Raw genomic sequence first — 25,900 nt, 5'->3', positions numbered from 1 at the left:
ATCGGTCAGATTTAAACACACATTTACACATTTAACTTTAATTTATTTTACTTTTTTTTAGAGAAAACCAAACAATAAAAAAAACGCCAGTGGCTAAATGTTCAGCTTGAATTGAAAAATAAAGCAACCCTTACTACAGCTAGAACATTCGTACGTCGAAATAAATTAATTTTTAAAACAGCAAACAGAGGATACAGATCATATCAACCGTAATATTGTGTTCTGGTCCTCAAAATTACCTTACTACTAAATCCTTACTACCGTCTAACGTCATACTGTATTCTGGTCCTCAAAATTACCAAAAAGAACGCCACTACTGTCAAACGTCATATTGTATTCTGGTCCTTAAAATTACCGAAAAACCTCTTACTACCGTCTAGCGTCATACTGTATTCTGGTCCTCAAAATTACGGAAACCACCACTACTGTCAAACGTCATTTTGTATTCTGGTTCTCAAAATTACGGACAAAATAAAGACTTGAAGCGAGGAAGAAATCAACAATTTGACCACCGTAGTAAAACGAAGGATCGCACCACAAGCGTTATAGACTGACACTACAATTATATATTACAACCATATTACAAATATAATGACATCATGTTACGTACCACGCAGATATATTATGATCCTGTTTTCACATTTTGGTTTCTTTATTGTGTACGCGCTACGGGTGAATCTTAGTGTTGTTTGGCAATGGTGAACTCGACGTATGCTAATGTGGATAACAGTGATCCTGAATGCAGATCAACAGATACAAATGTAACAGCGGCAGAATATGTAAGTAATGAGATTCGCAAACCTAAGGGAACTAAAAGCTAGTCTCCACTAGCGCGCGCTGCAATCGCACATTTTTGGCTTCAATCCTTTTTGCTTGGAAAAAAGATTACGTGATAAAATTGTAGCGCGCCCTCAAAAAAACAGTTGAACTCATTTCAACTTTTTTCAACCGTTATGTCAGGTCGCGCCAATGGAGTTGCTTCATTTTTCAACCGACCAATAGCGTGGTAGCTTTGCTCGAAAAAGTGCGATTGCAGCACGCGCAAGTGAAGACCGGCCTTAATTTTGGCTAGCACTAAATCCTATAATATTCTAAATCTGGCGAGGCAGTAATCTTTGAATTTTTCGAGCACTGATCTTGGGAGGCCAAATTAGTTATGTTTTTTTAACAAGCATCCGGGTAAAATTGCCCAAATGTTGTATTAAAGCTTCGAAATTATATTTAATCTATTTTTACTTATAATCTTACAGAATGGAGGAGAATTTAATTGGAACCAAAACCAACAAGGTATTTTAGATTTCCTTATTTATTTATTTCTTTTACTTTAACCCTATTCGGCCTAGCTAGGGGGCTGTTTTTGTTCGGAGGTCAAATTATCGGTAATAGCTCCTGAAATAATAGAGCTTTTGCCATGAAATTTTCTGTAAAATCCTAACTTTTATTCAGCTTCAAAATAAAAAAAAATTTGACAGCTAAAAATTTTCACACCTTGAGCATGATGACCTTTCTGACAGTAAGATGTCACAAAAACTGACACTTTTCCAATACAATAATATTTATGTCAAATATATTGTTTAAACCGTAATTTATTGAATTTTTAGGATATAATGATTTTAAAATCAGGCAACTTTTTTCTGAAGCCTTTGTCAGAATACAATAGCTCTTTATAAAAACAAAGGAAATTTTCGGTTTTTATTCATTTTGGGCATGATGAGTGACGTCATCAAAAAAATTTTTTTGTCAAAAGTTACCTTATGTGACAAGGATCTTGTGTGCCAAATTTCATCCAAAAAGACCCACTAGATCAAAAGTTAAGGGGTGGTACAGGAAAAGCCCCCCCCCCCCTAGTTCTGAACCGCCCCTAAAAGCTTAGGTTAAATAGGGTTAAAGGTTTTATTTTTACATAAGTGTGCCCGCTTCATATCAGACACATATTTCATATCAGGACAGTGTCTGTCTATTGTCATATTATGCTGATATAAGCAAAAAAAAATTTTCTTTTCCTCTTTCTGACCAATCTTGCTCCACATCCGTGTCTATTCAATAAGAAAAAGTTTGTGAATTAAAATTAATGAGTAAGCAAACGATATCACTTATTTAAAAATAAAACCTTTAAGTCAACCGAAACGCTGGAAAGACCTGTCAACCACAAGATTTTTTGCAAGTTTTTCTAAAAATACCTAGTTACCTGTCTACCCTTAGGCTGCACGCATCCCCAGAATTTATTTTGTTATAGGGGATGCGTATCGTGTATGAAATTCTCGTCCGAGAGTTACCTTAAATTTGGGGTAACTGAAAGTTGCATAAATTTACATAATTTTGTTACATCCAATCACAGAAAGAGAAAAATGACGTCATTGTGTTATTGCTTTCATAATTATAAATTTTCATTCATTAAACAAAGAAAAAGAGAAGTCGTTGTACAGCTGTGACACATAATCAAAAAAGAGAAAAGAAAAGACGGGGGTAAGCTGGGACAGGAATATCTTAGACGATACGCATCCCCTATATCAAATCATATCAGAGGGGATGCGTGCAGCCTAGTCTACCCTCGGATCACTGAGATTTATATAAACCCCCGGGGGGACACTGACCTTAACGGCCGACGGGGACGTGTCGCTGGAGTTTGAAAATTGGGACCCTGTCAGAAAAAAAATCGAAATTTTTTTTATCTTCGCCATGAAAAGTGGCAAAAATCACTGAAGAATGACTGAAAGTAGACGAAAAATTGAAAACTTTTCTAATTTTCTACCCTGAAAATCGTCTAATATAACCAGAAGTTTGATATTAATTTTTAACACTACAATGGCTTTTTGCAGATACCACTTTCAAAAAAACTCCGATCAAAGATATAGGATAAAGCATACTCCAGGTTTCATAAGGTCAGCGGTGACCATCCATATTTCTGCCGTGATCTGACAAAAGGAAGTAACTGCATTTTTCTTATTTTGAGATAATTGCATAAACGAGTTGACCTTATTCAAGATTAATGGTATCGTTTTCAGATCAAAACTTTTGCTATTTGTGAAACAGGGTTCAGACAGACCCTGGAAAACTTGGAAAACCTGGAAATATGATAAATTTTCAGAAAAATCAGGGAAACTCAGGGAAACCCAGGGAAAAATTTTTTTTTTCCCAGTCTGCTCAGGGATACTCAGGGAATTTTATTTTTTGAAGAATGAATGGAAAAAACAGATTTAAAAGTTTTTTTAGTTTTAAAGTGTTTATTCATATGCAGTATTTGTAGCTTTAATTTTTACCTTAGGTTTACCATTTGATTTGTGTGCCTTTTGTTTAAAGATACATCTCTTTTGACTCTGCTTAGTTTTTATGGTTTGCTTGATACTCAGGGAAAAAATAGGGAAAAAATAGCTAAAATAAGGAATTTCTCAGGGAAAAAACCTTTGAAAATTGATTAAAATTCAGGGAAACTCAGGGAATTTTATTTTCGAAGGTCTGTCTGAACCCTGTGAAAGACCAAACCCTAGAATAGTATAATATTTAAAAGGAAGGAGTTAAAAGGAGTTTAACACCTTGATTTTGGAAAAATCTACACAAGTTTTACTCTACTCAAGCTCTATCAAGCTAAAATTTTTAAAGTTACTACCTTTTGTCAGAAAATGAAATGAAACTTTAGTCCAAAAAAATTGATAAAAAGAAGTCTTTTACTGGAAATGAACTACTGGAAAATACAAGCAGGACCCTTAGGAGTTGATTTTTGCAAAAATATAAATTTTCAAAAATTGATGGTTACTTCCTTTTGTTAGATCACGGCAGATTTGTCCTGGATAACCCATTTCAATAATTTTCGGTTTCAGGGATAATTCTGAGTAGCTTCTTCTATGGATACTTATTAACACAAGTACCAGGTGGTTGGTTATCAATGAAATTCGGTGGAAAGATTGTTCTTGGGTTGGGTGTTCTTGGCACATGCGTATTAACCATTCTAACACCTCTGGCAGCCCGCACAAGTATCTATTGGTTAATTGTGGTTCGAGTATTGGAAGGTTTTGGCGAGGTTAGTATCTTTTTTTTTAAGTTATGTCATATTTAGGTTACTGAAATGTTCTGAAAACAAGTGCTTTGAAATGTTTTGAAAAGAAAATCTTTAAGAATCACGAGGGTTCATAACTGGTTTTTGGAATCACTGAGCCTCAAAAGGATATTATATATTATAGAGGTTACTCTAAGGTCCCGAATAAACCATCCCATATAATAACCCCACCCGATTATCAAATTTTCGAAAACCAATTATAGTGCTCTGAATTGTCTTTTCAACAATAATATACAATATGTTTGAATTGAAAAAGTTAGTGCGCACTTAAAACGAATAGACTTGAGACTGGTCTTTGTGAAACGAGTTTACCAATGTTTAGACTAATAAAAATCTCCGTATTATTAGCCAAGCGCAGCGCAATAGGCCTTTAAAACACAACTGGTCGAAAAAATTTGACTTTATCGGGGCCTATGCGCGCAATTATCAATCGATGATTCCAGGCTAAGATCGAACTACCTGACTTTCCATTGTGCGCATGCGTAAGAAAAAACCACATATAATTAATACCTCCAACTGATATGGTCAAATCTTTCTTTCCCAATTAGTAGAAAAAAGTGATTAAATCTTTATTGCTCACCCGACTCGAGTCTACACATTGAAAAAATTCGCTCCTGTTGTATGGCGATTCTGCAGCGGAAAAATATGCTGACAGTGCCAACACTGCTGGGCCTTTACGCCGCTTAGGCTTTCTTGTTAAGTATTAGAAAACACGATAAGAGAGTTAGATCCAATCAGCTCTAGTTTAATTTTTTTGATTAAAATATTTTATCTTATTTATTTTCTTCCCGATGTTTCTGTTTCGAATTGTGACTTGCCTCGTGAATTGTTTCTATTGCAGGGTGTGACAACGGGCTGTTCCGTTTAATATCCATACAGGGGGGGGGTGGACGAACCTTTCCAAGCCAAATAAATTCTTGAAATTGTGCAGATATCCCCTGGAAAAATGGCAAGATTTAAAAACCATGGGAAAAGGGCCTTTTACCCTTTTTAAAGTGTAAAGTGAGGATGAACGAACTAAGATATTTCTATCACCCCTTGGAAATTCCAGAATAACTTTTAACCCCCAGGCAATTCAAATTAGGTCCCTGGAAATTTCAAAAGCTTTTTCCAAACCCTTGGAAAATAAACAAGCATTTCTTTTCACAAGAGGAAACAAACTTTAGACCCTTTAGATATTGGAAATGTTCCTCATAAAATGGAATGGCCTAATCCCACCCCATACATTTTAATCGCACTATAAACCAACCAATTTCGAGTAAATTTTCCTCGACTGATGGTCATCAATTTTTTTTAAGCAAATCCAATTTTCGAGTCAGACCCAGGGTTGTGTTGCCTGTAAGACGAGATTTACGAGACCGGTAAAAAATCGGATGATTTGAGCCCTCGAGCCTTAGCAAACTAGTTGCCTATAAAAAAATTGTGTATTTTTATAATTATAGGGTGTGACATTCCCAGCTATGCATTCCTTGTTAGCACAATGGGCTCCTCCTGAAGAAATCTCTCGAATGGCTGTCATCGCATACTCAGGTAAAAGCAAAAAAGTCAATCTCACTACCACTGAGAAGGAACTTTTTACCTTACTTTATCTAATATATTTGCACTATTCATGATATGCAACACTGGAGAGTCTTCTGAGAACTTTTAAATTTTTCCACTCAATACGTCAATTAAACATTAGAAAAAGTGACGTATTGGGTGGAACAAAAACAGAAAAGTTGCATAATTTCGTGAAGTCATTGCAGTGGTGCATATCATATAATTTTTCCTGTCGCGGCGAACTCGAATACAGTATTCATAACAAGTTTTGACCATATTACGTGCCAGTTGAAAGCAATAATCCCTCCTGTTCCCTACATCCATTAATAAGCCCCCCACTCGGAATCTGCGCATCCACGCAATTTTTTGAAATTCATACATGTTCGATTTTGAAGAGGGTTGGGGAATATCCGGAAATATCGTCAAAAAAATTACTTGAATCACGCATTCACGCAATGAACAAGTAAATTTCATCCTCACCCCCATATTCTCAATCTACGCATGCAAAAATCTATTTACGCTGGCCCCATCTATCAAGCTCCATTTAGTTATCTGTCCATAATTTTTCTGTACTTATATTTTCTTTTACAGGTATGCAAACGGGTACCATCGTATCTCTCCCTTTATCAGGTGTTTTAGCAGATTCTTCATTTCTTGGTGGATGGCCTTCAGCTTTCTACGTCCTTGGTAAGGGGTCAATAATTAAGCACAGATTGTGATTTACTAATTTAAAAACTGGTGCTTTTTCCATGAAGAAAAGGATTTTTCTTTCCGTAAACAATTCGCCCACATTGTTGGAATGTTGCAAATCAAGGTGGCAATATATTGCGGACTCCTTTTCAATATATTGCTTGACAATATATTCTGTAGTATATGCCCAAGGGGGGGGGCAAAAAGGGGTACGGAGATGTACCGCTGGTCAGAGTACATTTTCACCTACGTACTAGGGTCGCAAAAACACCAAAATAAAAAAACAGTCCCTCGTAGGTTACCTTTTTTCGGCGAGGGTAGTAAACGCCCCGGGAGTGTATGTAGCCCTATCACCACATTAACTTAGCCCTTACAAGAAACCTTACAAGGATTCACAAGCATTGCATTCTAGCATTCACTTAACCATGGATTTTCTTTCGATACCAATGTACTAGCGTAGACAAGAAGGGTGCAAAATTTGAGTAAGAGAGCAGATTTTTATTACACTATTATTGTCTAATCACAATATGAAAAGATAATTACCATGTTAAAAAATATGCTCTCAAACACGAGTTTTGCGCCCTCTTGTCTACGCTGCTGCTGCATGAGAATAAAATTCTCTTTATAGGTGCTGTTGGTTGTGTATGGTTTTTATTTTGGATGATCTTTATTTACGATGGTCCTGAAAACCATCCCTCAATATCAAACGTCGAACGATTGTACATCACTAAAAGTCATAATAACAGCTCCTCCGATACTAAGGTATTGGATTGATTATTGATTTTTGAAATCTAGGTGCTAATTCTAATCGTATATATTTTCCTGACAAGTCTATCTATCGGGGAGGTGATTTGAGATTTTTGTTTAGTTGATAAGAAAGGAACGAACTAAAGAAAACGGGAATTGTTAAAATGAGTGAAAAATGATTAAAAAAGTCAAAGTATTGTTTTGATCATAACTCACTCCGGCCTTTAAAAAAATTACTCCTTAGGCTATTTTATGATTTTAGGCTACCTCAGGAATGCATAGAAATCTCCTCAGGACCGAATAATGAGTCATGGAGTGAGATATGATCCAAAACACTCCATGATTAATTAATCCTGAAATACTCCGAATTTTGAAATTTCAAATAGCTCATTTTAAAGCCCTTCCCAAATTTCAATACATATCAAAATTTTGGGAAAATTCATCATGCGAATGACGAAATAATTAAAATAAAGTGATTTTCACGATTTTCGAAAACCTGATTTTGGTACAGTCAAAAAAAAACATGTCCTTATGTATTTCGAGACTAGACTTTTTTAACCTCAAACCTTGATCATACCATGATTAGAGGATTGAGAAATTAGAATTGACGTGTCTCTGTATAATGCTCAGAAACTTAAAAAGTCATAATAACAGCTCCTCCGATACTAAGGTATTGGATTGAATATTAGTAGACTTTATTAATTTGAGATATGAAGTTGATGCATCTCTGTACAATACTCAGCAAATAAAAAATAGTCATGTGTGTTTGGAGCATTCTCACGCTTACGAGTAGACAGGAGAAGGAAGCCTTCGGCTCGTAATAGAATAAGACCATGTTCACACGTTACTGTTCCGTTTCACTCCGGTATGATTTTCGTTACGGATCGAGTGTGTTCATATTGGTTTCGGAGCGTTCCGGATCAAGAAAATGGAGCAGTTCCGTAAGGACCGTAACGTCTGAACATGGTCTAAGGTCGCACAGAACCCTTTCTCCAATGAAATATCTCATTCAGGTAAATCTCCATTTGTGTATCAACTCACTCTGTACCGTCCCTGAAAAAACGGATTTTATGTCATGTTTGGCCTTACTCATTGTTTTAAATTTCTTTGGGAATCAACTATCTATTTTATAAAATAAAGATGATGAAAGAATAATATTAAGGGTTTTATATTCGTATGAATTCTGTTTTCTGAGCTCATTATACATTCATAGGCCATTTCTAGCAAAAACAACCAAAATTATAAATCTATAGATAGTTATCAGAGTGCAGTGGTCCTGACTACCCTTGATTCTTTTAGACCATAAAATGGCCTTTTCATGATATGCAACACTCAGTGGCGGCATGGCAGGGGGTGCAGGGTGTGCAGTGCACCACCCAGAAACATCTGAGAGGGGCGCCAAAAAAGCTTTTTAAGGATGGCGCCAAATTTTTTTGGATGTTTAATTGGGCAATTTGGCGCCCTTCGGCACGTTTATAGCGCCTTCTATGAGTACAATGTTAATTTTTTTCGCCTGCGGCGCTTTATTTTACCCTCTTGCATCCTTTCTCTCTTGAATTTTTTTCAAAATTTCTATCAATATTGGATCAGAAGTAGAGAAGTGTTGTGTATCCACCAGGGGTTAAAGAGAATGCTCACCCCCGAAATGAGAGATTGCCAAAATGATCAAAACTTGTTGATTCTCGCTGTGGTTTTGTGGTCTTATACTGACTAACTTTCTCCGTTTTAGAAGTTTGACCTTTCGTCCATCAAAATTTTTTGCCTGCGGCGCCACAATTACAAGGAACCCTTCCTCCTAACTTCTGAATTTTTGGGGCCTCTTTCAGCCATTGATCTTTAATACAGAGTAAACTAAGACCAGCGGCGCAAAAGATTATCTTGTAATTTTTCTGAAAAGAGTTTTAGAAAGCAAAAATATAGACTAAATTGACTTACCAAGTATAAAATTTCCATTTCAAAGATTAGGGGCGTTACTTTCCAACAGTCACTACTCTTACAGTTTAATATTTATTCACTTAATAATGGAGGGCGCAAATAAGGACAAAAATACCAGGGCCGCCAATTTCATAGTTTGCACCACCAAGAAACTTAAGCCAGGCCGCTACTTTAAGTGACGTAAAATCAGTCAATACGTCACTTGCGACCAATCAGCTTCTGGGTCTATGGAAGACATTGCAATGGTTATCATAAATTCATTCATTTAGTCAACAAAGATACCGTGGTCACACATACTAACATCAAGGCCAGTATGGGCGATTATGATTGGCTTGTTTAGTCATTGTTGGGTGTGGTACATGTTGTTGACAGGACTACCATCTTACTTCAGTGAAGTACTTGATTTCAAACTTAAAAATGTAAGTGATAATCTCAGCTAATACGGATTTTACAATCCTATCCAAGTAAGTCAACTCTCTATAATTCGAACTTCTGTTACTCGAATATTTCTGTAATTCTATCTAAATTCAATTTTTGGTTCTTTACTTTTAAAGGGACATAAAAGTAATGACGAAATTTGTAAACAAACCGTATGCAGCGGGATACAAAATCAAAACAAATGTCACATGTCAAAATAAAAAAATAAAAACAAATATGGCTGATTTTGATCGTTTCAATTGTTTTACAAGTTTGTTTTGGACACGTGATTTTCAATTGTTCTCTTTAATGACACGTGTTTCGCACAATGTTTACATTTTACTACTTTAATGTCCCTTTAACATGTCTTAAAAATCACCATTTATTTTCATGGTTTTGTTTAGAATCCGAGGCCAGTTTTCTTATGTTTAAGGAGAATTTCAGACTAGAAAAATTTTATTAAACAGAGGAGTTTCCTTAACTCGAACACGTACGGGGAATTAAAATTTGTTTGAGTTATGGAGACGATTATAAAGAATTGTTATCTGAAGGGACAAGAAAACTTGCTCGAATCAATGCATTCAAATAACAGAGGTTCAAGTTCTCAAATGTAATAAGTTTGTCATTTGCCTTACTTTACTTTTCTTATAGAATGGGTTTCTCTCAGCATTACCATACCTTTCATCGTTCGTGGTGCAACAAATAGGTGGCTGGTTTGCAGACTATCTACGGAAAAATTGGATATCAACAACTGCTGCACGCAGACTAGCTGGTATTTTAGGTAAGGTGTGGACCAAAGTATCAAACATGGCTCATTTCCAGAATTTTCTTTGCTGAATCTGGTTTTCGTGCTGTTTTTTTAACTGACACACAACGTTATTTCAACGTTTATCTGCTATCGAATATTTTGATTGGTTAGTTGTCATTCGAACTTCTATTAAGTGGCAAAAATAAAAAGGAAGATTGACCCTCCAAACCATGTTATTACTAGTACATATCACTGAGCCTGATTAACACTTTTTAAAACAACCCTGTCTCTTAGACCCGCTGGAACTTCTTCTCACAGTGGGGATGAAATGAAAATTTCTATCGAAATCCCAACGGAGATAGGAACTCTATTGTTCCAAGGGCAAAAATCTAGTGGGATGGCTTACATTGAATTTTAAATAGAGATAAAAACAAATTTGATTTTCCAGTGTAATGTTATTTTCGTACCGGGGATGAAATTATGGTCAAATTTTCCGGTGGGTAGGGGTGGTTCCATCGGGTCTGTGACACAGGAGTGATTTAAAAGTCCTAGACTACTAGACTATCCAAGTTTAATGCCCACTACAACTCTATCTAATCTAGATACCCCTGGGCGTTCTTATATTATATATTAGAGTAGTCCACAATTCATGATATGCACTACTGGAGAGTCTTCTGAGAACTTTTAACAAATTTCACCCAATACGTCACTTAAAGACCTTAAACAAATAGAAAAAGTGACGGCAGGATGGAATTTTTTGAAAATTCTCAGAAGACTCTCCAGTGTTGCATATCATGAATTATATACTTTCTCTTTACAGCATTTTATCCGTCCGCTGGCTTTCTATTGCTGGTCAGTTACGCAGGCTGCGATCAAATCGCTTTATCAGTAGGCTACCTGGTTTTAGCAGTGACTTTCATTACACTTAATCAAATTGGCTTGATTTGTAGTCAGGTAAGTTTTTCTTCATTTAATAGACTTTTGTCGGAAAAAAATACCGAAATTGTTTGAGGAGTTCCTTCTCCCATGGATTTTTTATAGTTACCCCTTTGATTTTTGCCCAAGTCTTAAAGATTCTTTCCTTGGATTTTGGCCAAGAGACCCACATGGTAGGTAAAAACTCCCTAACAATAAAGCCGAAAGAAAGTCAATTTAAAAACTGGGGTAAGTAAGTGGAGAGTAAGAAATATAGGAAAGCAATTCATGATATGCACCACTGCAATGACTTCACAAAATCATGCAACTTTTCTGTTTTTGCTCCACCCAATACGTCACTATTGTTCAAGTGAAGTATTAGGTGGAAAATTTTAAAAGCTCTCAGAAGACTCTCCAGTGGTGGATATCATGAATAAAGGTTATCACACTCAATTTTTCGTAGGTCGACATTGCACCAAGATATGTGGGAATAATAATGGGACTTGCCAACTCAGCTGGTACAATCGCAGGATGTATCACACCTTCAGTTACTGGCTATTTTACCAACGAACATGTAAGTTTTCTTTTTAAAACCTCTTAAATTTGTTTGACTTATCAAGACCATTTCATTTATTACACACCCTTACAATGTATCCAGCTAAAAGAAGACCCTTGTAGTGCACTCTATCAACACCCTTACAGTGTATTTCGAGGGTCTTGAAAAACCTACCCCTAAGGGCGGCACGTGCGTAGGTCGGACCATGAGTGCCCCTCCGGGTGAAAAACCAACTAGAGGAAAAACTAGAGAGTGGATTAAGAGAAGGGAGCAAGAGGGATATTTCCACAATACTTACAATATTGTCCTGGAGTATGGTGGCCGAGCGTTGTAATAGTGAAATTCAGAAAATTTTTGAAAAAAACCTAAAAAATAAATAAAAAATAAAAAAATAAAAAAATTAAAAATAAAAAAAAATAAAAAAATAAAAAAATTTTTTTGAAAAAAAAAAGAAGAAAATTTGGAGAAAAAAAATAAATTTTAAAAAAATTTTTGAAAAATAATTTTTTTTTACCACGTGGCCGAGCTTTGTAATAAGGGCAAAAATCTAACTCCATGGCCGATGATTGTAATAGCGGGCCGCGTGCGGCCGCAGGTGGCGGGAGCGGACGCGGTCGCGCGCGAGATAGATAAATTTCCCGCCAAATTTTCACGCGCGATAATCTATCGCCGTGGTCAGTTTTACTACTATAACACCAAACCTATACAATGCGTTTTTCCTTTAGTAAGTGAAACAAACACTAAAATTTAGAAAAATTAAAAATTTTTTTTGAGCGCGACTGCCTGAAGTCCAACCATCCACACGTGTAGTGGAAAGTTTAAAAAGTAAACCTTTTCCATCATGTCATGAACAGGTAGTTTCATGGGCAATTAATTGGACCTGGAGGATAATGGTGTTTGTTGGTATGATTATACTTCCAGTTTTGTCTTGATAGTTTACTTTGGGGAGGGACTCTGATCAGTCAGGCTAATTAGGCTAATTTCCCCGGTCGGATCGGACCGATTGAGGCCTCTACAGCTCTCCACAGCCCCCCCCATAGGCTTTCAGACCCCTTCGGATACCCTCTGCCTTGCTCTCACTCAAAGTAAGCACTCTCCATCAGTCATCCGAAGCCTTCAAAAGGCTTGGAAAAGCTTGGAAAGGCTTGAAAATTTGCGAAAATTCGTCGGGGCCGGGTGTCCAGGGAGTCCGACCGGTGCCCACCAGTCAGGGGGGATGTGAGGGTACACCCCTGCATCATTGGGGGTCCTTCAAAGTTCCTCAAAGTATCGTCAAAAGCCGGCAAAAATCGTTCTAGGTCGCTCCGTGGACCGATTTCGGAACCTCCCGGACACCGAACGGGGGTCCCCGAACGGCTCCTCGGACCTGGGCTGAAAAGGGTGGCACACATGCTTTGCATATCGACCGGTTTGGATGTCTGGGGGGTCCTGGAGGTCTCGCTATAAAGGGATTTCCGCATGCCCAAAAATCGCCATTTTGACCCACTGGACGGCCCTGTCCGGGTCAGGACCGGGCCACCGGGGGTCGTACGGGTCGGGACTGATGCCCTGCGTCCATCCAAGCCCATTAGAACATTAAGGAAGGCCGTCTGGCTTCAGGCGTGCCCTTAAAACCGGAGATTTAGAAAGTTGACATTAACGGTTTTCCGGATTCGTTACGGACTTTCGCCGGGCCTTCGAAAGGCTCAGTCGGGCTGGAATGGTCGAAGGCACCCTTCTGCTTTGCTGTCAGACCGTTTTCAACGTTAAGGAGGCTTACAGGACTTTTGGGGGCCTCCAGACCGAGCTATGGTTACGGTACTCTTAAAAACGGCATTTCCGGACTTTCCTGAACCGGGAAAAGCCGGTATAATGCCCCAAACGACCCAAATCGCCGGTCTTTATGCCCGGACATCTTTTCCACTTTTCGAGTTCATTATAACAAGCCTTGGGGGCCTTGCAGGAGCCCCCCAAAGCTTGCAGAAAGTCGCGAGTTCCGGAGGCTTGCCGGGGGGTTCCGGAGGGGTACGAAAAGTCCGGAACACCCGGATGGGGTCGGGCCACACCCAAGGAAGGTGTGGTCCAAATATGAAGCATAACGGACTAGTGGTTGGTGAACTACACATACCAGACAGGACAACACTGATATTCTAGGAATTATGTAGTATGGTTCCTACGCCGTCCGCATTGGTAATGGCTAAATTTACGGCACCGTATTACAACGCTCGGCCAAGGGGTTTGAAATTTGCCCTTATTACAACGCTCGGCCACGCGCAAATTTTTTTTTCAAAAAATGTTTAAAACTTTTTTTGCTATTACAATCCTCGGCCACGGAAATGGGATTCTTGCCGTTATTGCAACGCTCGGCCACGCGAAAAATAATTTTTTAAATTTTTTTTCCAAAAAATTTTTTTTTTTTTGTTTTTTTTATTTTTTTTTTATTTATTTCTTCAAAAAAAAAATTTTTTTTTTTCAAAAAATTTTTTTTATTTTTTTATTTTTTTATTTTTTTTCATTTTTTTTCATTTTTTATTTTTTTATTTTTTAATTTTTTATTTATTTGTTAGATTTTTTTCAAAAATTTTCTGAATTTCACTATTACAACGCTCGGCCACCATACTGGAGCTAAAATTCGAGGATATACTTGGCTTCAGGGAAATGTTTCAAATGGATTTTGGGGATTTCGAGTTTGTATTATAAATGAAGTATCCCATTCTCAATTTCGAACATTTTTAAAACATTCCATTGTCAAATTCGAACGTTTCATTCTCAATTTCGAACATTTTTAAAACATTCCATTGTCAAATTCGAACGTTTCATTCTCAATTTCGAACATTTTTAAAACATTCCATTGTCAAATTCGAACGTTTCATTCTCAATTTCGAACATTTTTAAAACACTCCATTGTCAAATTCGAACGTTTCATTCTCAATTTCGAACATTTTTAAAACATTTCCATTGTCAATTCGAACGTTTCATTCTCAATTTCGAACATTTTTAAAACACTCCATTGTCAAATTCGAACGTTTCATTCTCAATTTCGAACATTTTTAAAACATTCCATTGTCAAATTCAAACGTTTCATTGTTCGAAATTTGCAACTCTTTCGGCTAGTTCGAAACACGGGGCACGGGGCACGGGTTACGGGGCACGGGTTACGGGTCACGGGGCACGGGGCATACAATTTACAGACCGGAAAAAATATAACGATATCATGACGTATAATTCATAACACGTACTACATAAAAGAAATATAATAGTACTAATACTACTAGTATAGTATGTCTGAAACAATTATATACGAATAGTATTATCATGAAAATTTTTAAATAATATGTCACCCACAAATTTTGACAAAATGATATTGAATGACAAAAATATTGTCAAAATCATGAAATATAAGGCTGCTGAACCAATTTACAGCAAAATGTTTTTTCATACTCAATAGAATGCTAATCATGTGACTGGATATAGATTGACATGTTTTAAAACGATTAAATGCTGCAAGATAGTGGTTTTAGAGATATGAGTATAATTACGTCATTTTTATTAAAAATTCATAATGGTAGGTGGAAAATATTGACACATTTATAAAATACCATCATTTCTACGTTATTATCCATTAAAATTATATTCATACTCAAGGTGATGGAGGGGATATAATGAGATATGATTTAACAATAGCGTACTATCACGTAATAACGTACTATCATTTTCTTGAGAAAGCTCGCTTTTCAGGCGATAGGAATTGTAATATGTATATTACTTACGTATAACATGCATATAACACTAAAAGTGTATTATTGATAATATAAGCTTATTATATGTATGTAATATGTTGCGGTGTTTTCTGGTCTGCATTATACACGACGCAAACTTCGAAAGCACGTGGAAAGCACGTGGTTAGGTTTTAACGTTTTAAATAGTCATACGTGGATAAAATACCTTAAAATTGATTTTTTCGATAATTTTTAGTGTTTTTAAAACATTTTCTGTTTGAATTACTTTGAATTGAGCTGCCCCGTCACCCCGTGCCCCGTGACCCGTAACCCGTACCCCGTGCCCCGTGCCCCGTAACCCGTACCCCGTGACCTGTGTTTCGAACTAGCCGCAACTCTTTGACATGTTGGAAGAAAAGTACCACCAAACCAATCCAACACGAAAAATTACACAATTCAATGAGAGAGCTTCTTTGATCACGCCGAAAATGTTGGATGAAATATTTGATGGCCAAAACCGTCCAACACGATTTTTGGACCTACCTGGAGGTCCTATAAATTAACCGTTGTCCGTCCGTTCGTCTGTCACCAGCTTTTCTCGAGATTGGCTCATTAGTTTTTTCTGATTTTTATCACAAAGATGCAAAATGGCAATGCCCAAAATATGACGGAGCCTGATTTCCGGCGGAGAATGCCGGAAATATGCCGGAAATCGCCGTTTTTCTGGGTTTTCATTGGACTTTTTCCATATAATTGGTTGTTTTTTTTTCATTCAAAAACATTATTAATAGCAATGCCCACCATCAAGCATGTTTCAATTTTCAATAAAATTGATTTTTGAAGCCGGAACTATTTAAAAATCGCCGGAACAACCTATTCTCGCCGGAAAGACAGTATTTCTTGAATTTCTCGAGCTGTACTTTATATTTTTTCATGAAATTTTGCACACTGATGCAAAATGACAATACCTAAAATGTGACGGAGCCCGATTTTCAAAAAACATTTTTTTCCGGCCGAAAATGCCGGAAATATGCCGGAAAAACCGGTTTTTTGACATTTTTTCGAATTTTCATCATTAGTTTTTCCTGATTCTTTGCAGTAAGATGCGTATTCGCAATGCTCAAAACATGACCGAGTTCGATTTTTTGAGAAAAATTTTTTTCCGGTCGAAAATGCCGGAAATATGCCATGATTATGCCTTATATAAAATGATCACCTCTGTTCTATCTTTTCAAGCTCCTCATTGCATTTTCTTACCCTTTGGCAATTCTTCTATTTTTATCTTATTATCATTGTTAGGTAGGTCCATTTAGCATGTGGCTTGTTTTCTTCTTTTTTTGAATTTTCATTTTTTTCCAAAAATTTGAATTGATACAAACCGGTCCAACATTTCATCCAACATCAGAAAAAAGGCATGTTGGATGAAATGTAGGATTGGTTTACCCTGGCCTTTATTCTGCAAAAACACTCCACAGCTCCATTAAAACGCAGACAACTCATTCCAATTCTTATTCGACATTTTGAAGTCAAAACATTGTAAATTCTCTGGTCATCAAAATGTTTTATTAAATTTTTTTTTTTTTTTTAACGTGATTTTTAATACAATATTTCAAATAATATTCAATAACTCCGGAGGCTTTCCCGGCATGCAATAAAACAAATCTAAATTATTAAAATTATTATTAAAAGTGAAGACATTGCAGTGTTTAACCGAACAATTAAGTTACGTCACGCGCTATCTTTTGGTTCAATAGCGAGTTTATAGCGAGATTATGTATCTGGAATTCTCTAATGCTACGGCTAAAGCAGCGAGGAAAATGGCGAGTAAGGCAAGTAATGGCGGGTGAAAGCAAGTTCGATATTTGACGTACGGCATTATGTCGACTTTGCTTATACAGTGTTTTGGTGTTTTTCCCGTACAGAGCAAAGTAGACAACGACATGTCGCCTTTGGTGACGACCCGCATGGGCAGCCCCGCAACCGTAGCCGTAGAATATCTCCGATACATAATCTCGCTTATGTATTTTGGGACGGTAAAGTGACTGAAGCGACTTGAAATGACCCGCAGTTCTGACCCCGAAAATCAATGACGGTAAAAGTGCTGATTTACCGTCGTCCTCAGTTGGTCATGATCTAGTCAAATTAGAACCTTACCGTCTCCGTCGCTGAAAAACACACATGCATAAACTCGGTAATGATTGGTTGAGTAACTGCAATCTTTATGCAAGCTCTGCGTTTTCGAAGCAGCAATTCAGACCTCGAAAAACATAATGTCAATTTGGCTTTAAGAACAGCCGAGTATCAATAAAAATTTACTGTCTATTATTGAAAGAAATGTACGCAAATGTTCCTGAAATGACATTTAAATAGAAGAGATGAATATGTTTTTATAGGTTTTTTCGCAATATATAATTTAAAAGTTTCTATTTTTTATCAAAAGAAATGTACGCAAATGTCATTCCTGGTATGACATTTAAATAGAGAGATGAATATGTTTTTTTATGGGTTTTTCGCAATATATAATTTAAAATTTTCTATTTTTTATCAAAAGAAATGTACGCAAATGTCTTTCCTGGAATGACATTTAAATAGAGAGATGAATATGTTTTTTATGGGTTTTTCGCAATATATAATTTAAAATTTTCTATTTTTTATCAAAAGAAATGTACGCAAATGTCTTTCCTGGAATGACATTTAAATAGAGAGATGAATATGTTTTTTATGGGTTTTTCGCAATATATAATTTAAAAGTTTCTATTTTTTATCAAAAGAAATGTACGCAAATGTCATTCCTGGTATGACATTTAAATAGAGAGATGAATATGTTTTTTATGGGTTTTTCGCAATATATAATTTAAAATTTTCTATTTTTTATCAAAAGAAATGTACGCAAATGTCTTTCCTGGAATGACATTTAAATAGAGAGATGAATATGTTTTTTATGGGTTTTTCGCAATATATAATTTAAAATTTTCTATTTTTTATCAAAGAAATGTACGCAAATGTCATTCCTGGTATGACATTTAAATAGAGAGATGAATATGTTTTTTTATGGGTTTTTTCGCAATATATATTTAAATTTTCTATTTTTTCAAAAGAATGTACGCAAATGTCTTTCCTGGAATGACATTTAAATAGAGAGATGAATATGTTTTTTATGGGTTTTTCGCAATATATAATTTAAAATTTTCTATTTTTTATCAAAAGAAATGTACGCAAATGTCTTTCCTGGAATGACATTTAAATAGAGAGATGAATATGTTTTTTATGGGTTTTTCGCAATATATAATTTAAAAATGCATATGATAACTTCATCTTACGAAGCTAAGATAAATGAATAGAATTTTGACAGCGTTGACTTACATATGAACCATTTTCAATTGACTAGTTCTAAAAATATACACTGTCAAACCGAAAAATATCAACGAATTGAATTTTAAAAACAAATCAGATTTTAGCAAGTTTTGTTAAGAGCAGAAACTTCTTGATTTATTAAATCGTTTTCAACGCTAAAGATTTTTACTCTGAGAGAAAACATCATTTTATACACTAACAGTACAAGTATTGGAGGAAAAAGAATTTCACATAACCTTTAAAGATCTTCAAGCCCGCCGTGACAAAAGTACAAAAGCTGAGAATTATGATTTTCAAACTAGCATCATGCGTACTGTTGACTATCTTTGTCACAGCTCAAGCGCAAAAGCAGTCTACGGCTATGTACAGGGTGATTGAGAACAAAACAGCAGTCAGTGATGACCATAACCCGTTCTTAAATGAGACTGTACATAGCATCATGCAATGTTTCATCGATCATCCTCATTTTGTCGAAGTCAAAACTGACGGGAAGATGCACCAATGTCGTTTCTATGAAGCAATTGAACCTAGCTCCATTCGAAGGAGTCCTGAAGCGGGAATTGTTTTGTATCAATACCTAGGTGTAACAGCCAGTCTCTGTCAGGATCTTGACAGTGAGGTGAACGGTGTCTTCCAACTAACTCTTGGTAGCGAAGAAGGTAGCCTGACCAAGGTGTACTGTGATCAGACCGAGAACGGAGGTGGCTGGACAACATTCCAAAGACGTATAGATGGGACTGTTGATTTCAAAAGAAACTGGGAAGACTATAAGAATGGTTTTGGTGAGGCTGATGGGAATTATTGGCTTGGTTTGGAGAAATTACATCAAATCACACATCGATATGAAACAGTGTTGATCAGAGTTGAAGCGACCACGAATGATGGATCTCATATTTTTGTTATTCATGAAGGATTCAAAGTTAGCCCTGAATCAGACTTTTATAGATTGACAGCAGGCTTTATGACGGATGGTGACAATTTATACGGGAGTGATTGGAACTATGTGAATAATTATCGTTTTACGACCTATGATAAAGATAACGATAACTATCTGGGTGGTAACTGTGCTATTACAGCTAAAGGTGGAGGCTGGTTTAAGGATTGTTCCCGGATATATTTTAATAAGCCTTATTCTCAACTACGTTGGCACCATTTTTCGAATGATATCAAATCCATTAGTTTGGCGGTCAAAGTGAAGAACTGACCTCGTAAGAAGACATTATTTTGTGTATTTCCTAACCATTTGCTAACACAGCATTTTTAAAGAAAAGAAAGAACAGTTTTTTCTCCTTTCGGCGCTGTGCGAGCAAAATTTTAATTGTATTTAAATTATTTAAGCATTGTTAATTTAAGGCTTTCTTATTATTACATTATTTAAGTATTGTTAATTTATTAATTTATTTTATTTATTAATTGTTAATTGCCCCCGCATAGCAGGAGCGTAGCGACGAGGAGGCACTCATAGTTTCACGCATAGATATTGGACTGGAATCTCAAAATTTTGCGAATTGTTTTGTTGTTGTCGCGTAAGCATATCCGTAGTTAGTCTCTTCCGTAAATGTTCGGTTTTTTTTCGGGACGGTAGTATACATATTTTCATATTTTCATATTACGTTATATGGTATTATCATTATTACATATTACAATTTTAGTTTTGATTTAGCTTTGAAAAGCTGAAGCGAGTGTTATAAATGCAAATCAAAACAGTGTATGATATAACACGAATTACAATATTACTTGTGTAAATCAAAACAAACAAAATGGCAGACTGGTTATGATGATGATGAGCTGATTCATTGACTAGAAAGAGTGTTTTGTATGTCAAATTTTGTTTCTTGTCTTTGAAACTGAATACTAACTACTGTAATTTAGGGGGCTCCCCCAGGGGCTGGCGTGACGCGTGAATGACCCTTTTTTCTGTCGTGAATACGTGAATTGGACTTTTTCAAAGCGTGAATACGTGAATTGAGATATCCGCGTGAACGTGAAAATAAGATTTTACCTGCGTGAATTCGTGAATCGAGATTTTGAGCGTGAACGTGAAAAGCAAATTATTGTCTAAAACAAAACTGAATAAACCTAAATATGTAAAATTTTCTTGCTCGCTTCGCTCGCATAATCCTTGATATCATATTGACCTATTGCCATTGTAAAGTTATTCAAAATAATCAAAAATTGAAACAGAAACAAATATGTTTTCCTTATTTTTCTAAGGGCGCATTTTGTGATGCAAATATTGCATCCAGCGAAAGTGTTTTGAGCCAAAACAAAAAAGTCTAAATGAGAAAATATTCTTCGTCGGCGCTAATGATGGTCGTCTTTCTGTAATCGCTTATATTGTTACTAAATGCAGTACACAAAATGATACCGCAAGAACTTGGAGACAGTGAAGGGTATTTGATTCTTCGATAATTTACAAAAGTAGGTAGATAGTTCTAAAAAATTTATATGATTGCATCATCGAACATTCAGAAAAAAACTCTTGTGACGCCGCACCGTGTAAGGCAGTTACGTCACTCGCCGTACCAGATTTGTACCAGTAAATGGTCAGTGTTGAAAATAATCAAAGATTCTGAATGAATTGTTTGACCAAACAAGGCATATTAGGGTAACAATTGTGTGTTAAGGCCGTTTTCTCAGCAATGAAAGAGTGAAATTTGTCAAAAAATTTTCGCGCTCGCTTCGCCCGCTTTTTCCTTTCCACAGCTTTTTTTCCATGAGACAGGGGGTCAAACTTTGGAATTTGCGTCCTCTGGTTGTACCACTTCTTTGAAGCTCGCGAATTTCCAGACCATGAATTTGGGCCAAACCTCGATTTAAATTTATTTTCAAAATAAAATATATTTCGGGCCTGCGACGAAGAAAATTCGTGGGGAAACCTTTAAAGCTAAGGCTTAACTTTGCAATTACCTCCCTTAAAAAGCAAATTCAGGCAGGGTTTATACCACCGACGTGATAGACGTGATAAACAGACCTTAAACATTGCCCTATGAAAGCTCCAATAATTGTAAGAGGTCTTAAAAGGTCGACGCTGTCGAGAATAAGGTCAAAAAACTGCAGAAAACTTTATGTTGGCCATAAAAAGGTCAAATTTAGCCCATAGTATAAGAAAGCCGCGGCTGGAATGATAACATCTGAATTTCTGTTGTTCTATCTCTGTAGACTATTTGTTGATCAAGAAATAAGTAATGTAGCATCTTTAATGGTGAATTTCATTGGTTTGTCGTTAATACTTACTTCTCAGTGCGTTTTAGACATTAATGATATGCCCTTGATAATACACTTGCATTATAAAATCATTGTGCAGGAAAGATTAACAATAAGAAATTTAAACAAGCACAAAATGGCTGGGCTGAAAGAACTCAAAAATTAATAAAGTGCCTCGAAATGCCTTCACAATATTTCAGTGAAATCTTTTTAGAAATCAATGAAATAGTACATCAAGATAATTCTGTGAAAATTTCAAGCCAGCACCTTCAAAATTTATCATTCAAACTGACAGGAAAATTGTCATCTTGAATATAGTTCTTATAATTTTAATTTTGGTGAAAAACTATCGTTTCCACAAAATACCCCTAAAATATGTCCAAAATTAGCTCAAGTGTTCCATTGGGTACAGATTCAAAGATATCTAGCAATAAAAAACTTTTTGTGAAGTAAAATAAGAGCAAAATTTCAAAAATTATCTACCAATAATAAACTGACAATCTTGATGTTCTTATAAAGCTCGGAGACAGAGATAGAACAACAATTAACTGAAAAGACAATGCGGTACATATTCCAGCCGCGGCTTTCTTATACTATGTTTAGCCCAATAAGGTCACAATCGTTTAACAAAAGAATTAAAAGCAAAATCAGCGCGTGAACGTGAAAATGTTTTTTTTCGCGCGTGAATACGTGAATGAGCAAAAAATTTTGCGTGAATACGTGAATTGAGGGTCGACTGGGGGGGCCTCATTTAGTCAGAAGCTCACTTCAGCAATGATTTCAATTCTTTTTCCAGAATCTTTAAAGAAATTTGCTTAAGTTTTCAAATGTACATTTGATATTTTTGTTCAAACTCTAATTTATTTTTGTCTGTCATTTTATTGATAACTACCTATTGTTTATAGGGCTTCTTGAGCTTTAAATACCATCATATGGTCGTAACTCGAGAAAGTCCTTCTTGATTGACTTCTTCTTTTGGTCTTCAAAATAACTTACCTCACTTAGAGTGTTTTTACGTCTTTTCAGTGTGGTAAATCTTTTTCAAAAACCTGAAAAAAGTTTGTTTACTCGTTAAACTTTACATGCGCACGTTAAACTTTTGATCATGCAGTTGTGATAGCCTAAATAACTTACGCTCCAGTGGTTTGGTGAAATAGCTCCAAATTCTGGCTTTCTATAAGTTAGGAGAGACCTTTCCTAAGGCATTTAACGGTGGTTAGACTAGGTACACAGACAGTCATACAGAAACACCATAAAGGGAAAGTATATCGCTAGCTATAAACTCAAAAAGTCTAGCTTCCTGAAGGCACGTCTCTTCATTGTCTGCGCTGCGATCAGCTTGGAGAAAAGATTGCATCATGAAAAAGGACTATGCACTTGAAAAGAAATTTAGGCTTATTTTAACTTTTCTCGACTGTACGTCTGAATGAACCATAATGGCATTCCTTTACTTTTCTTTTGACCAACAACATAGAAGATTTTGCTTAAGAAGTGCAATCACAGTGGAGCCCGGGCCTTAACTAGGATCAGTGGGTTTCTATTTCACCCAACTTAAGATGGCGCAGAACTTTTTGATAAATTTTATACGCAGTATCCTCTTGACTATTGTTTATTAGGCAAAGTAGCAATAGAGAAATGTTGAAATATAGCAGCCAATAAAAAGAAAACAACCTATTTCTGATTGGTTACCTTGTGGATTTATTCACTGCGTATGTCCATATATTTTGCCTACAATCTAAGATGTCTGCGACATTATTAGAAAAGGTCTATTTAGTGAATATATATCGTTATAAGAAAGAAACTAGGAGAAAAAAACAAACAAACAGGAGATGTGAAAATCAGTAAGATAATGATACCATACCTTTTTAAATATATTTTTGAGAGGCTTTTCCAGCTTTTCCTTAAATTTTATTAAGTTATCAAGCTGCATGAATTCTTCAAGTATGTATTTCTTATAATGGAATATAATTTCTTTTTTCAAGCAAACGCCTCAATCAATAAATCAATCAATCAATCAATCAACCAACCAATCAATCAATCAATAATTAAATCAATCAATTATTCCTGATTATTTTTTAATGTTTAATCTTTAAAGCATTAAAGCTTTATAAGTGCATGACATGATCTTTATGTGGGGGCATTTAGTGAAAGCTATGACTAGTTTAAGATTGATCCGTTGAATTGTTAAAGAAAAATTGTAGTGGTAGAAGCAATCTAACGTCATTTTACTTCAAAAGTGCCCTGCGTTTCTCTTATTGTACTTTCTAATGTCCGATAACTATTACGTATCATTAAAAGTTTTGTGGGGCCATTTCATTTTATATCCATACAGGAGGTTGGACGAACATTTCCAGGGGATATCCCGATAAGAATTCCAGGGGGTAAAAGACTGATTTAAATAAGTCCACTAGACCAGCGTCCGAGATTCAGAAAAGGCCTTAAAAATGGTTTTCGTAGGGCACCCCTTAGATCACGACAAATTTTTGATATACTTGACCGATTACTATTAACATTTTTTCCCCTCATTTTCCTAGCCGACTCGTGAACAATATCGCAAAGTATTCATGATCGCGGCAAGTATTTGTGTAATTGGTGGAACGTTCTGTAATGTTTTTGTGAGTGGAGAATTACAACCATGGAATGATATTTATCATGACGAAGAAAATTTCAATGGTAGTGACGAAGAACAAGTTTTAATAAACTCGTCAAATAGTATCAATGATGATGAACTTGTTGATAATTATGTTAGGACGTAAAACTCTTTTTAAATATAAGACTTTTCTGTTATTTTACAAACAAACATGTAAGTTTCCTTTGTAAAACCTCATGAACTCGGTTGACTTATCAAGTCCATTTTAAGGTTATTTTACAAACGAACATGTAAGTTTTCTTTGTAAAACCTCTTGTATTCGACTGACTTATCAAGGCCCATTTTATGGTTATTTTACAAACGAACATGTAAGTTTTCTTTGTAAAACATCTTGTATTCGGCTGACTTATCAAGGCCCATTTTATGTTTATTATACAAACGAGCTTGTAAGTTTTCTTTGTAAAGCCTCATGAATTCGGTTGACTTATCAAGTCAATTTTATGGTTATCTTACAACCGAGCTTCTGACGTTTGAATGGCAGTGACGAGGAACAAGTTTTAATAAACTCGTCAAACAGTATCAATGATGATGAACTTGTTGATAATTATGTTAGGACGTAAAACTCTTTTTAAACTTATCAAGGCCTTTTCTGTTATTTTACAAACAAACATGTTCTCTTGAACTATGAACTCGGTTGACTTATCAAGTCCATTTTATAGTTATTTTACAAACGAGCTTGTAAGTTTTCTTTGTGAAGCCTCATGAATTCGGTTGACTTATCGAGTCCATATTATAGTTATTTTACAAACGAGCTTGTAAGTTTTCTTTGTAAAGCCTCATGAATTCGGTTGAATTATCAAGGCACGAGTTAATAAGCTCGTCAAACAGTATCAATATGATGAACTTGTTGATAATTATATTAGGACGTTAATTTATTTTCAGATGTAAGCTCCTTATAATTTTGTCAAAGATAACACGTCATCTTTCTTGAATGAATATTTCGGCCAACTGGCTTTTTCCAACATAAAGCATTTAGCTCATTATAATGGAGTCTTCATAACTCGAATTTCTCCGAAAAATTCGTACAAGTTTTCTGGTACCTTCAGTTAACAATGCCTTATAAACTATAAGAGAGAGACGCCGCTATCATTTCTAAGAATTTGATATAATCGTTGTGTAGGGTATCTTTTTGAAATAGAATTTTCTGAAAATTTTGGGATTTTAGTCCCATGTATTGTCCAGTTTTCGATCCTTTGCGATACTTGACATGCGAATTGTGTTAAAGGCCGGTCTCCACTTTCGCGCGGAATGGGCGACAGCTTTTATCTTAACCTTTTTTGCCTGGAGAAAAGATTACGTCATGATAAAGTTTCGCGCAAACAAAGAAAAGTTCTAAAAGAAGTTCTACTTTTTTCATTATTACGTCAATTTCGATCAATGGAATTACTTC

At 35.8% G+C, this 25,900-nt stretch overlaps 1 protein-coding gene across 1 annotated transcript; it reads left to right on the top strand.

Annotated features, from left to right (window-relative positions):
* The first annotated feature begins 59 nt into the window (after positions 1-59).
* LOC136801612 (sialin-like) lies at positions 60-24,754 on the top strand. Its single transcript, XM_067058253.1, has 11 exons — positions 60-779; positions 1,251-1,287; positions 3,819-4,018; positions 5,497-5,584; positions 6,185-6,280; positions 6,912-7,045; positions 9,235-9,384; positions 10,034-10,163; positions 10,951-11,084; positions 11,509-11,619; positions 24,395-24,754. The coding sequence occupies exons 1-11, from the start codon at positions 696-698 to the stop codon at positions 24,614-24,616; spliced, it is 1,386 nt and encodes a 461-aa protein (XP_066914354.1). The 5' UTR covers positions 60-695; the 3' UTR covers positions 24,617-24,754.
* The last annotated feature ends 1,146 nt before the right edge of the window (positions 24,755-25,900 follow it).

Source organism: Clytia hemisphaerica, unplaced genomic scaffold (genome assembly GCF_902728285.1).
Source record: "Clytia hemisphaerica strain Z4C2 unplaced genomic scaffold, Clytia hemisphaerica genome assembly, whole genome shotgun sequence".
In the NCBI taxonomy this organism is placed as follows: domain Eukaryota; kingdom Metazoa; phylum Cnidaria; class Hydrozoa; order Leptothecata; family Clytiidae; genus Clytia; species Clytia hemisphaerica.
The sequence above is the reverse complement of the archived record's forward strand: the minus strand, read 5'-3'. Positions and strand labels throughout refer to the sequence as shown.

Coding starts and splice junctions, on each gene's coding strand:
- LOC136801612 (XM_067058253.1), top strand. CDS start 696: ATGGTGAACTCGACGTATGCTAATGTGGATAACAGTGATCCTGAATGC. Junction 5,585..6,184: donor GGCTGTCATCGCATACTCAG/GTAAAAGCAAAA, acceptor TTTCTTTTACAG/GTATGCAAACGGGTACCATC. Junction 7,046..9,234: donor ACAGCTCCTCCGATACTAAG/GTATTGGATTGA, acceptor TCATTCATTTAG/TCAACAAAGATACCGTGGTC.